At 35.0% G+C, this 13077-nt stretch overlaps 1 protein-coding gene across 5 annotated transcripts in view; it reads right to left on the bottom strand.

Annotated features, from left to right (window-relative positions):
- Positions 1-5592: 5592 nt before the first annotated feature.
- Positions 5593-13077, bottom strand: part of ARHGAP12 (Rho GTPase activating protein 12) — a 57069-nt gene continuing 49584 nt past the window's right edge. For 4 of the 5 annotated variants that reach the window (XM_032235784.1, XM_032235786.1, XM_032235787.1 and 1 more), the window contains 5 exons: positions 12940-13038; positions 11918-11995; positions 10725-10859; positions 9660-9762; positions 5593-9286 (listed from right to left, as the gene is read on the bottom strand). In XM_032235784.1, the coding sequence (XP_032091675.1) occupies positions 9112-9286; positions 9660-9762; positions 10725-10859; positions 11918-11995; positions 12940-13038 (590 nt within the window). In that variant the 3' untranslated portion in view covers positions 5593-9111. The remainder of the gene's footprint in view (positions 9287-9659; positions 9763-10724; positions 10860-11917; positions 11996-12939; positions 13039-13077) is intronic. The other variant, XM_032235789.1, reaches the window with a different exon arrangement.

The raw sequence follows: 13077 nt of genomic DNA, 5'->3' as shown, positions 1-13077 counted from the left end.
GTGAAAGGCATCATGTATAATTTTATGAGCTATAAAACAGGAAGGAAGAATTATCCTGTCTCCAAGTACATTTGATTAAATTGTGTTTCTCATTTCCAATCCAGACTCATTAGGAGGCAAATGCAGAACTTGTTCAGTCTCTATTTTTTAATGCTGTCTATAGGCAAAGTGGCCAACTCAGAGTCCCTGCCAGGCAAAGCACATTCCTGCTGACATTCTCCATGAACAACATTGTACAAATAAGGAAGCAAACAATATCCAGTCACACTGACTTTCAGTGTAGGAAAGGAGCAGGTGGGAGGGAGACGAGAGAAAGAAAAAAAAACTGTGTTACCAAAAAGGGAGAAGGAATGACTTGCAACATAACAAGGGATTTTGAAACAAAAACAAGAGATGAAAAAAGAAATTCGAAAACCATATCAAAGTCCTCAGAAAAGCAACTTTAAATCAGCATATACAGTGGAGTATGAAACCCAGCTTCCAAAGTATTGCTTGAATTCAATTGATTCTCCAATTTTTTAAAAAAATATTAATATTATATGGCAAAGGTTTTTTTTTTTAATGTTGGCTCCATAAAAGAACAACTCTAACTTTCTCTTTCTACTTTCTGTCTATGCTTCCTGATGCACATACATAATTTAAATAATTGCATTTGAATGACAAAAAAATGGAGGAAATACACAGGAGGCATATTAAAGTCTATGCATATTAATGAAACTGAGTTTTGCATTTTTCTTCAGCAACCACAGAACTTGAAATGTCCTAATCTATTTAGCCAATAATACTGTATCTTTTATAAAGGACGTGGTGGCTCTGTGCTAATACGCTGAGCTTATTGATCAGAAAGGTCAGCAGTTTGGCAGTTCGTATCCCTAGGGCTGCGTAATGGAGTGAGCTCCCATTACTTGTCCCAGCTTCTGCCAATCTAGCAGTTCGAAAGCATGTAAAAATAGAAGAAAAATAGGAACCACCTTTGGTGGGAAGGTAACAGTGTTCCGTGCATCTTTGGCATTTAGTCATGCCGGCCACATGACCACAGAGACATCTTTGGACAGTGTTGGCTCTTCGGCTTTGAAACGGAGATGAGCACTGCACCCTAGAGTTTGGAACGACTAGAATATATGTGTGAGAGGAACTTTTACTTTTACTGTATCTTTACCTTGGAACTGAACTGAGAGGAATTACCTGAGTAGAATTTGTATAGAATTGCACTATGTAGATGCCTTTCTTGGCTAATCTTATGGTCTGTGTCGTGGATTGCTTCCCTTAAAAACAAGTTTTTGAACAGGAAGGATAGAGGATTTTCAGAAGGTCACTTCCCCTCGACTAAACTTCAGTCAAAATAACCTTTTGAAGTGCTTTTATGAAATTAATGTCCAAACATCACAGTGAAACAGCCACCATACTTCATCCTGACTAAAATGTGCATGCCATGATACCAAAGTGGAATGCATTTTATTGCATCCCTGCTCTTAGGGTACTTTTTTTTTAATCTCTAAGAAAAACAAAACAATTAAACCAACTTTATTTTCAATTTAATAAATGTATTAAAGCATGGGTTTTATACCATTTTCCCATACAATCATAGGGTTTCATATAATGTTGAGTAAGAGCTGAAGCAGCTTCTTGGATGAGAAGTGAAATGTCTTCAAAGAAAAACCAGAAAGTCCATTGCCTCTTGCAAAAAGCACCTTTGGGAAAACCATGATCTGGATGACTGAGAATCTCCATAGACAAAGAAATTGCTGGAAATTCATAAGAAATTGATGGAATGCTGTGAAACCTTAAGAGTGGACAAAAAGGCTGAAAATTCCTCTATCTGCATCTAGCAGAAAGTTCAGTAAGGGTTCATTACAAATCTCCTTGCAATTAAGTATGCAATTCAGGAATTGGAACATGAATTCATATAGTTTAGGCTTGTCCTATTATAAATAGTCCTTGAATTTCAACTTTAACTGAGCCTCGCAATTAAGGTTATAAACAGTGGTGGTCATAAAGCAGGTCATTATGTGTCTGGATCTGATTTTATTGCCTTTTTCTGCCATGGTCATTAAGCAAATGTGAGGTTGTAAACTAAACCACTAATGCAGTGGTTAAGCAGCAAATCCATTATTTGCTGTGGGAGTTTGTCGGAACTTGAAGTAAATGTGCTTTCCAGCAAACGATTGTAAATATGTGGCTTTGAGGCACATCAAACAGCCATAAATACTGGCTGGTTGCCAAGCATCCAAAAAGTGTTTCTATAACCACGAGTGATTGGAGGGGGAAGTTGGCATGAGAACTTTAAAGCTCAGTCCTAAGTATATTTTTGAGGTGTCCATTGTAACTTTGAATAATTGCTAAGAAACTAGTTATAAGTCAAGTACTATCTGTATTACTTTGGTTTAATATGTATATTTTTGCTTTTATAATCTTGAATTATTTTTCTTTGTTTTTATATACAATTAATAAAACTAGTAAGTAATTTTTTTGTTGGAAAAAAATATCATCAGTTCAGAGCTACAAACATTTAGATGACCACTAGATGGCAGCAAAATCTAAGCTGTATATATTCTGTCTTTTCTCCTTGCCATGGTCACGTGGTTTTTTTGCAGTTCTGATAGTTAAAAGTCTACTCCGATTGCACTCTGCCACTTTGGCTCTAGTCCCTATATTGGCAATTTGACAATGCATCATATAAATGCATTGGAGAATAGATGCTAAAAAAAGAATTAATAAAAGAACATTGGTAGAATATATATATATTTGATCTGCAGCAATTAGTAAGATGTGATTACCGTAATAGCTTGTATGTTTGTCAACTCTTCAAAAAGTGTTTTTTGACAGAGCAATAAAAGGGTTTTTTAACTATTTGGTAAAATGTTCTTAAGTCTTTGATTCAAATTTCCAACTATTGTTGCTTTCAAAATTCAGAATTTAATCTCTTTATCAATATAATTAATTATAGGCTGTAGACTGTATTAGACATCTGTGGTCTTTTTTTAGGGTTAATACTGTTAAGTATCATATTCATTTTATGATACTTTCACCATTGTTACCAATATTTTATTAAAAAGAAAGAAGTTCATATTTTAAGTAGATGCTGTAGGGACATCTTCCATTTATGAGCCGTGGATGCTTCAAAATTTCTTCCTGAATAATTTCTTTATACAAATATTAACTTTGTAGAAATCTTAAGTCAGCCGAACACTCCAATACAGGTAGTATTCAGCTTACGTAAGTTCATTTAATGACTATTTGACGCTACAATGGTACAGAAAGTGATTTATAACCATTTTTCATACTTGCAACCATCGTAGTATCCCCTTGGTCATGTGATAATTCAGACACTTGGCAATAGTCTAATACTTCTGGCAGCCTCAATGGAGAAACCAGATTAACAGTCATGTTACTAAATTAACTGCGGTGATTCACTTAACAACCGTGGCAAGAATGGCTGCAAAATGGGGCAAAATTCACTAAACAAATCTCTTGCTTAGCAATAGAAATGTTGGGCTCCACTCAAGCACTACTGTACTGTCTCTAGAACAGGCAATCTTCCAAATTTGGGGATTATTTGTATTGTGTGTGTGCGCGCGTGCGTGGTGTGCACGTTATAGCCAGAATAATGCTCATCCACCTTATTTCAGGTCACTTTTATATCTTAATAGAAACCTTTCAACAAGACACCTAAAACAATATTGGTGCCTGAAGTTAAATTGAAGTAGATCTCTTCAAGCATTATTTAATTTTATCTAAAACCCAGCCACCCTCTTGCTCAAAAGTTTTATTAGCTCTTTGGTAGTAATTTTCCAGACCTGCTTGGTCTAAGGAAAGAACATTAAATTGACTCAGAACTTGCAGAAACCTAATGATTTAAATGGAAGCTTCTAGCTTGATCATTCTTGACCAAGAGAAGGTATGAATAGTTGTGGAGATTTCTCACTCCATATTCCCATTAAAATCTTTTTTTTTTCCTGGCTAGAATGCACTAGATGTATTTCTTGACTTATATGCATGTGTAAGAGTATAACCACAGACATGCCCTTGTCCCTATATCTTATATGGATAAAGAAAAACTAAAATGGCTGTCTCTGCATTCACACAAAACAGTTGTGTAAGGATGTGAACAATACTCATAAGTTCACAAATACTGTTAAAAATAATTTCATGGAAAAAGCTTTTAACAAGGCTTCTATTTGTCACTTTGCCTATGACGATTAAGAGATGGCTATTAGCTCTTCCTAAAATTTACTTACCGTATTTTTTCGAACTATAAAATGCACCCAACTATAAGATGCATTTAGATTTACAGGAGGGGGAAAAGTTTTTGCCTCTGCACATTGTGTTTTTTCCCTCCCCAGTCCCCACAAGCACTCTACAGTGCTCCACATGGCCCATTTTAGCTGAAAATAAGTCAGTTGTTGGGCTCTCGAACCTCTGCCCGTTGCATTTTCACTCTTCCCAGCCCCCCAAAACACTCTACAGGCCAAAAGGGTGCATTTTTGGCGAAAACAGGCCATGTCAAGCACAGCAGAGTGCTTCTGGGGGCAGGGGAGGGCAAAAACGTGACACACGGACAGTTTGGGAACCCAAAAATGCCCGTATTCAGTCTATAAGATGCACCTATAAGGGGAGGCAAAGTGTGTCTTATATTCCGAAACTTTATATAAGAAGCACTAAAATTCTATGTATTTCTTATGTAAAGGAAGTAATATAATGTATAATTTTTCTAGGAAGTAGTCCTTCTAATGCTCATTTCTCGTTTCTTGAAGAAAATAATTTCAATTCTGGAAGATGTTATATTGAGTAAGGTGTTTTTCACCAGAACAAGTTTAAACAGAGTCACCCACAGTATACAAGCTGAACTGGTTGACTGCAATCATGTTTTGCTTTTGCAGTATTTGAAAGAATGGAAGTTGTTTGTGATAAAAAAAAATGTAATTGGTGGTCAACACCAAATACCTTTTAAAACCAACTTTCACTAAGCAATTAAATCTATCAAAATTCTAATAAAAGGCTGGATATAAAAGGGTAGTGAATGAGACACCCTTCTAAATGGAAATGATGTAAAAAATATTCACTTAAGCTCCATTATAGGACAGGCTATTTTATAAAGGACTGATCTGGCAAAATACAGCCTCAGCAGCTGCTCACTCACATAGTCTTGCAATTGTGAGAGCTCATTAAGATTCTTTGGAGCAGCTCCCTTTCCTTGCTAAGCTTTGCTATGCCTCATTAGACATTCAGGAACTGGCCCCTTCCTCCATGCATTGGTCCTAGCCAACATTTATGGTGGGTAAATTAACAAGTCCAACAACTGCTGCTCTTTTCTGGCTGAGATGCAGCTATTCTTAGAGAAATTATTTACTGCTAATCATGTTTCACTTTGCCTATGACGACTAAGAGATGGCTGTGGGAAACTGAATCAAATCTGAATGAAGTCGGTTTTTTGCTCACCTGCTTCCATCCTTAAAAGTCAACAGGGACCCCACACAGAAAGAGGAATTGAATTTAAAAAATTTCCCTGTGCTACAGGTGGTTGGAGAACAAAGAAATGTCAAGAGCTGGTTATGTATTTCAAATGACTGTTTTAGACAATGCAAACACAGGTTGAGAGTTAAATGTTTATTTGTGTCAAAAAGAGCATCAAACTCATTGCCAGTAATGAGTAAAACTCATTTCACAGTAATCCAGTTTCTTAATTTAAAAAGTACAAGATAACTTGAATGCCACTAATTGTCTCCCTGCATCCCAGAGAAAACACAAACCATTTCCAACAAAGCAAATCCTGAATTAGCACAACTTATTTGTTCTGAAACACAGGCACACTTCTGGTAAATACATACTGATGTATTACAGCCAATGGCTTTGATATGTTAATTGCAGCATTATGTTGGCTCCAGATTCTTTAAAATGTTAATTTATGCCAAAATTTCATAAATTCAGTTTGGGATTTTTTCACTAATTATTAATTTTTATTTATGTAATTTTAAACAATCAAATAGAAATATTTAAATAACAATTTATTTCTGGCACAAAACTTAAAGAACATTTAATACACAGTAAGAGATTTAGGAAACAACAGTCATGGAAATAACACTATCATATATCAAAGCCAATTAATTCATTAACCATCTACCAAGGCAAATATAGTCAACTGCAAAAAGCAGAATACTTTCTCATTACACAACATCATTTCGAAATGACAATAATAAATTGGTCTATCTTTTTTGTAACATAAATGTGATTTACCAAACCTTCATAATCTTTGGACATAGGCTGTTTTATATATATTATTGAAACAGATTCAAAACTAGGAATATTTACTGCACCTGTTTTGAGACATATTCCAATTAATGCAGTTCAGAATATTTACAGGATGCTTGAAGAAGTTTAAGAAGGTGATCCTTGCTTAGCTTGACAAACTAAGATGCACCTTTAAAGGATGAGCTAATATCTATTATAGAGTGTTTCAGCTACATGACTTAAGAAAATTTCTAGCTATTAACAACTTATTTGGAGATGAATTATAAGAATATATGTTGGGTGATTAGCTTCCAGAAATATATTTGCAAAAGCCATTTATCACAAAGTTTGCTTGAAAACTATGTTAAATTTTCTCAATATGTCTAAGAAAGAACTAAAGCATGTTCTAGCAATTTTGATATTTGATACAAAGAAATAGTCTTTAATTTATTCTAATGATAATTTGCTAAGAGAACTGGGAATCTTCCATCAGATTTTTTTCCCAGCAATACTTTTTTTTAGTTTTATAACCAGTTACACAAGATAAATCAGAATATAGAAAATAAACAAAGTTTTATCCAATAAGCTACTATTTCTGGTCAGGAAGATTCTCTTGTGAAAGACAGATACAGGAAGAAAATAAATTCTATGATCATTTTTATGACTGAAACTAGTAAAGGAACATATTATATAGTTTCATTCCCAAGAAGTACATACAGTTTCCAGATGCCTTAATGGACATGTGATCTGCATGTTGTTTCTTCCACAAAAACCTCTATGGCCAATAATAAAACTGGGCCTTTTCCTACATTGAGGTCAATACTACAGAGTTTTTCTTCTCAAGAAAGCATTTTATAACAGTGCTTTTAAATAATGCCTTAATGTTGTTAAATTAATCAAATAAAATGATGAGGGCAATTGTCCCATCAATCCTGTAGAGAGAATTATTATCCATTAAGTCCTTTCCACTTCTTTTCTGGCCATCGGGACTGTTTGCCAACAATGAATTCATTGAGTCCTTGTAAGTCAAAGATAATTAATGCATTATAAAACCAGCAACCAAGAAATGATTAGTTGGTTTGTATTTATAGTTTCAACATGGCACAACTTGCATTTCAAATCCGAAGCACCACATTCCAAACAGCTAGCAGTTTTATTTCATTACCACGTAGCAAATGTCAGATACAGCAGTTAGTCTAGAAAAATACAATTTAAAAAAATCTTCTGCAGACCATGTATCCTGTAACAAAATCTTCTGAAATTATTTTACAAATCAATCTACATCATTAAAATCAAAAGGAATCCTTAAGTTCAGCATCTTCATTACATCCAGACATCCATCTATTCAAATATAAGTTTCTGCAATATATAGATGTTAGAATTTGCAATATATTTATCTAATATAGCTCCTGTACATATTAAATAACATCAGAGGTTCTGCTTGTAGTGCATTAACCATGTAAAGCAAGCAGTATTTTTCCAGTACCATTTTCATTAAAATTATTGGCGTGCAGATGTTAGCATCTAAAAAGTGCACACAGTTTTCCAAGTAACCCATTTTTCTGTAGGAACAAAATATCCACTGGAGGTACACCAAAATATCAGTTATTAATCTACACATTCCAAGTGTAGAAATAGAAAGTATACAACAGTATATACACATAATAATAAAAAAATAAAACATCCAGTTAGGACTTCAGTGTATATTTACATTTGATTTCACTACCACAGATTCATACAAGAATTCACTACAATATCAACCTCCAGTTAGATTTGCTAAATATGATTTAATGTCAAATAACACATATACACACACGCACACACACCCCTTGAAAAAATGTTGAATACTCCAGCCCATCACAGATGTATCCTCCACTGGTTATATGCACCAATTCAGTGTCTGAAGCAATAATAATATGTGATTTAAAAAAATCTGAGCAATATCAATGGCAAGTAAAATTGGTGTAGTGAAGGAATTTACACTGATTGCTGTTAGCACTTGTTTAATCTGTCAAATTAATACAGAAACCTGTAAATGAATAACGAGAATTCTATTGTACATTTTAATTTGTGAACTTGCACTGCATTGTTTCACTAAAAAAAGCTCACAAAGTTTTTCAAAGTCAGTTGATAAAGAGTTTATTTTCTCCAAAGCAAGTGTTAAGTCTAAGGCTACAGAATTTTTGATTTATGACCATCATTGGTACAGAACCTCTGTCAGTAAGCAATGTGTTTATTTTATCATGCCCAATTTTACAACTTTTTGCCATAATTGTTAAATTTATCACGCAGTTTGTCAAGCAAATCCAGCTTCCCACATTGGCTTTGTTTTTGGAGGGTTGCAAATGTGATCATGCTATCCTGGGCCACTGCAACTGCTAGTTGGCAAGCATATAAACCATGATCATGTGACTGGGGGGGTATTAAAACAGTCATAAGTGCTAGAGATGTTCAAGAGTCTCTTTTTCCAGCACTGTTACAAATTTGAGTGATCATTAAATAATGGTTATAAGCTAAGGACAACCTGTATTTAACAATAAAGATTAAAATGCCATTCTAGATAATCCTGACTGAAATTAGCTTCTTCCACAAAAAAAAAAAAAAAATCCAGTGTGTACATCTATATAAAATCTTCCATTTAAGTGTCACTAGAATCATATAAACTTTGTAATATTTCATAACATTTATTGTAAAAAAAATCAAAGTTAATAGTTTCCAAAACCCAGCAAAAATAAATCACACTCTTCTCTCCCCCCCATCCCAAAAGTGCAATACCATCAAGTGGCTGCTTGGTCCACGAAGACATAATATATATATATTGAGATGCTGTTTCTGTCAGAGCTGAGTTTTTGTCCTTCAAAGGCTAGTCTGCCTTAGCAAATTTCAACGTCCAAAGACTGAGTTCAATTCTAGTAGGATTAATTCTACAATCTGGTTCTGATACACCGTGTGGATTGCTATATTACCAGTCTCTTTCTCGGGTTTTAATAAAGTTGGGCCAAAGACTATGGCTATACTTTGATAAGTCATTCGATTCTTCTCTCCATTTTCTATAATTCTGAGAAAGATAGAAAAATAATCATTCAAACCTGTTAACATCATGTTATTATCAAAACTATGTAGTATCTGATATGCATATATGTGTCTCATACATATCTTCCTCAAGGCATAATCCTGGGTCTTAGTACTACTTTATTCGTTCTGATGTTAACATTACTGTAGAGTTTTGCGTAACAAGAATTCTAGAGTCACAATTTCTCACTTTTGAGTAATGGTGTGACATTTATCAAGATACTGTACTGTGTTGATATTCTTTCCTTTCATAATGCTGGTTCTTTGCCAAAATCACAGGCTTAGTTATATTCTAGTGGGTCTTAAAAGCTATACACTTATATACACTAAGTTACATTTCTTTTCTATTATTTACTTACTTCTTGAGGTGTCTGAACAGCACCTGCATCGTATCGTGATTTGGCTTTGGCAACTGTTTAATCAGCTCTTTTACAGCTTGAACACGTTGCCGAGGCTCTTGTTCTAGAGACAGAAGAGACAAATTCTGGCACAATGCAGCTTTTCATATATTGGGAGGACATTAGCTAATACCTAGCACCATCTAGTGGCGAACATAAACATTGCTGACACTGTTGATCTATTGCAAGTACAACTAAAAAGGGTCCTACAGCATCCAGAAGGCTGGTAAGATAAAACGAGCCATAATCCATTTTATTGGGTTAATATATACAATACAATAGCATGGACATTAATCTCCTTTTTTCCATCTAATAAGTATTTGGTTGTAATTCTATTTAATAGAATTTCATAACTTTTATCTCACTATGAAATTACAATTACCGTATTTTTCAGCGCATAAGACTCACCTTTTTCCTCTTAAAAAAGAGGGTGAAAATCTGGGTGCATCTTATACACTGAATACAAAATTTTTTGCCTCCCGAGATCCTGCTCCCTTCACGAAAATGGCCGTGGAGAGCCTCTAGGAAGCTTTCAGAGAGCTCCTGGGGGCTGGGGAAGGCAGAAATGAGCAAAAAAAACCTTAATTCCCCAGGCCCAGGAGTACTCTATAAGCTTCCTAAAGGCTATCCATGCCCTTTGTTTTACGAAAAACAGGCTCATTTTTGAAAAAAACGCATGGTTTTTTGCTCATTCCCTCCCTCCCCGGAGCACTCTGCAAGCCCATGCCTTTTTGAGGAGGAAAAACATGTCAATTTCCCTGAAAAATGGTGCATTTTTGGGAAGTTTGCAGAGTGCAAAAACTTTTTTAAAAAATTTGCCTCTTCAAAACCTTGGTGCGTCTTATACTCCGGTGCGTCTTATACTCCGAAAAATACGGTAATAATTGTCTTCCTATTTAAGGAAATCTAGTGACTGTTAAAAACTTTATATTTCATTTTGATAACAGTCTTGTGTGCAATGAGGACGCTGTTAAGAATTGCTGTGAAGTTCTTTTAGGATGAGCATATTTTCAAAGAAATACTTACTAATGGCATTGACAAAATCATTGAAATGGCTGAAAGTGAATAACGGTTCTGGCAATTCTCTAAAAAACATTTTCAAAGCCCCCGTGATGACATGGATATCTTCCCATTTGCTGTCATTCAAGTCCAGTTTTTCATCTGAAAGAAGCAAACACACAACCACTCGCTATGTCATAATAAACTTTTGGTGCTGTTGTTTATCCACATAGAAGAATATTCAGATAAAAAGGCAATTCTAACAACTATATCAATAAATCTAACTAATTGCAAAAAATATAGACTTCTATGTCATATCCCTAGTGCCGTGTAATGGCGTGAGCTCTGGTTACTGTATTTTTAGGACTATAAGATGCACCTTTTTCCCTCAAAAAAGAGGCTGAAAATCTGGGTGCGTCTTATACACTGGATACAGCATTTTTTTGCCTCCTGAAACCCACCTCCTTCACCAAAATGGCCATGCAGAGCCTTTAGAAGACTTTCAGAGAGCTCCTGGGGGCTGGGGAGGGCAGAAATGAGTAAAAAAACAGGCCTTTTTTGCTCAATTTTGCCCCCCCCCCAGCCCTCAGGAGTACTCTATAAGCTTCCTAAAGGCTATCCATGCAACTGTTTTGACATAAAACGGGCCCGTTTTTGCAAACAATGAGCTGTATTTTTGCTTGTTTTGGAGGGGCCCCATCCCCCAGGAGCACTCTGCAAGGCCCCTAGAGGCTATTCATACCTTTTTGTTTCAATTTTTTTGGAAGAAAAACGGGCCGTTTTTGGGAGATTTGCAGAGTGCAAAAACCTTTTTTAAAAAAAATAAAAAATTGCCTCTTCAAAACCTTGGTGCGTCTTATACTCCGAAAAATATGGTACTTGTCCCAGCTTCTGCCAACCTAGCAGTTCGAAAGCACATAAAAATGCAAGTAGAAAAATAGGAACCCTCTTTGATGGGAAGGTAACGTGTTCTGTGCATCTTTGGCGTTTAGTCATGCCGTCCATATGACCACAGAGATATCTTTGGACAATGCTGGCTCTTTGGCTTTGAGACAGAGATGAGCACCGCCCCCTAGAGTCAGGAACGACTATCACATATGTGTGAGGGGAACCTATACCTTTACCAATGTCATATTAAATATATAATCTGTTCAAACCTGTTACGATGAGCACTTATAAAGGAGCTTAATTGCAAATAAATTTTATGTATAAGAACATACCATGATTAACTGCAAATCTTAGCTTCTGTATTACTGCAAGATTACCACTAACTCTGTACAATCCATCAATGTCCAATCCTAGAAAAAAATTAATTTTTTTGTTCAGCAAACATTCTTACAACTTACATTAAATCTTACATTATACATGCATGCAATTTCCTAACAGCAAAAATAGAAAGCAAAAAAGTGAAAATTATAGGTATAACAAGCAATTTAAGAAGTAGAGTATTTCATTAAACTCTGCTATTCCGTTATTATTTAGAGAGTAACTGAAACATTTCGCCAATCTAAGAACTATTATTTTTGGGTCCATTTGGGAATGTGAATTTTTGTAGAAAACACCTAATAGAAAACTAGGTTTCTCATTCCTTTCACTCCTGAGATCTTCTGCCATCTGGGGAGAATACTGTTTCTACTTGGAATGTAGAACGTAACCACACTATGCTGAAACTGGGACAATGGAACAGACATTCTCACATGTCTGTCACCTAACAGACGGGTAAATCAATATAATATTGTTTCTTCACTGGATTAGTCAAAGTTTCTTCTTCAATAGACTATCTTCAGCAGCATTTATCTCCAGTCAGAACTGGCAATATAGAAAGTGAGAAAGCACAATGAACATCAATCCTAGAAAAAAATACTAAAACAAGCTATACGAAATTTAAAAAAAACAGAATTAAGTCTTTCACACTCCTCAGGAGAATTTACTTTGTACTACACTATCTAATATTAAAACAAAAGCTGTCTATTTCTCTCAGGAGCATTTTCTTTTTGGATTTATCATTATAGAGTGGAAACAGTTTTCAAACTTTTTCAAGCTTTTCTAGAAAAGTGTTTTTATAACTTTTTTATGTAAGAGGTTTCCAGCAATCAATAGAAAACTTGGGGTTATTGTTGTATTTTCTTTTTTTTTAATGCAACCATATCTGTATCTTGGGACATATTTCATTTGTGAATACTAAGACTTTTGCTAACAACAAAAAAATTAATCCTAAAACCAGTAAGTAGATTCTTCCTACCATGTTCTTCAACGTGTTCAATGCACAGCTTCACAAATTTTGGCACAGTGTTATTTTCTCTTTGACACAAACTGCTTAGATTGCAGCCAAATACCTGATCTGAAGAGCAGAAAAATAAAAATGTATAGATGAGTGTGA

The sequence above is a fragment of the Thamnophis elegans genome, chromosome Z (genome assembly GCF_009769535.1).
Source record: "Thamnophis elegans isolate rThaEle1 chromosome Z, rThaEle1.pri, whole genome shotgun sequence".
NCBI lineage: Eukaryota > Metazoa > Chordata > Lepidosauria > Squamata > Colubridae > Thamnophis > Thamnophis elegans.
This window is presented reverse-complemented; position numbering and strand designations above follow the sequence as displayed.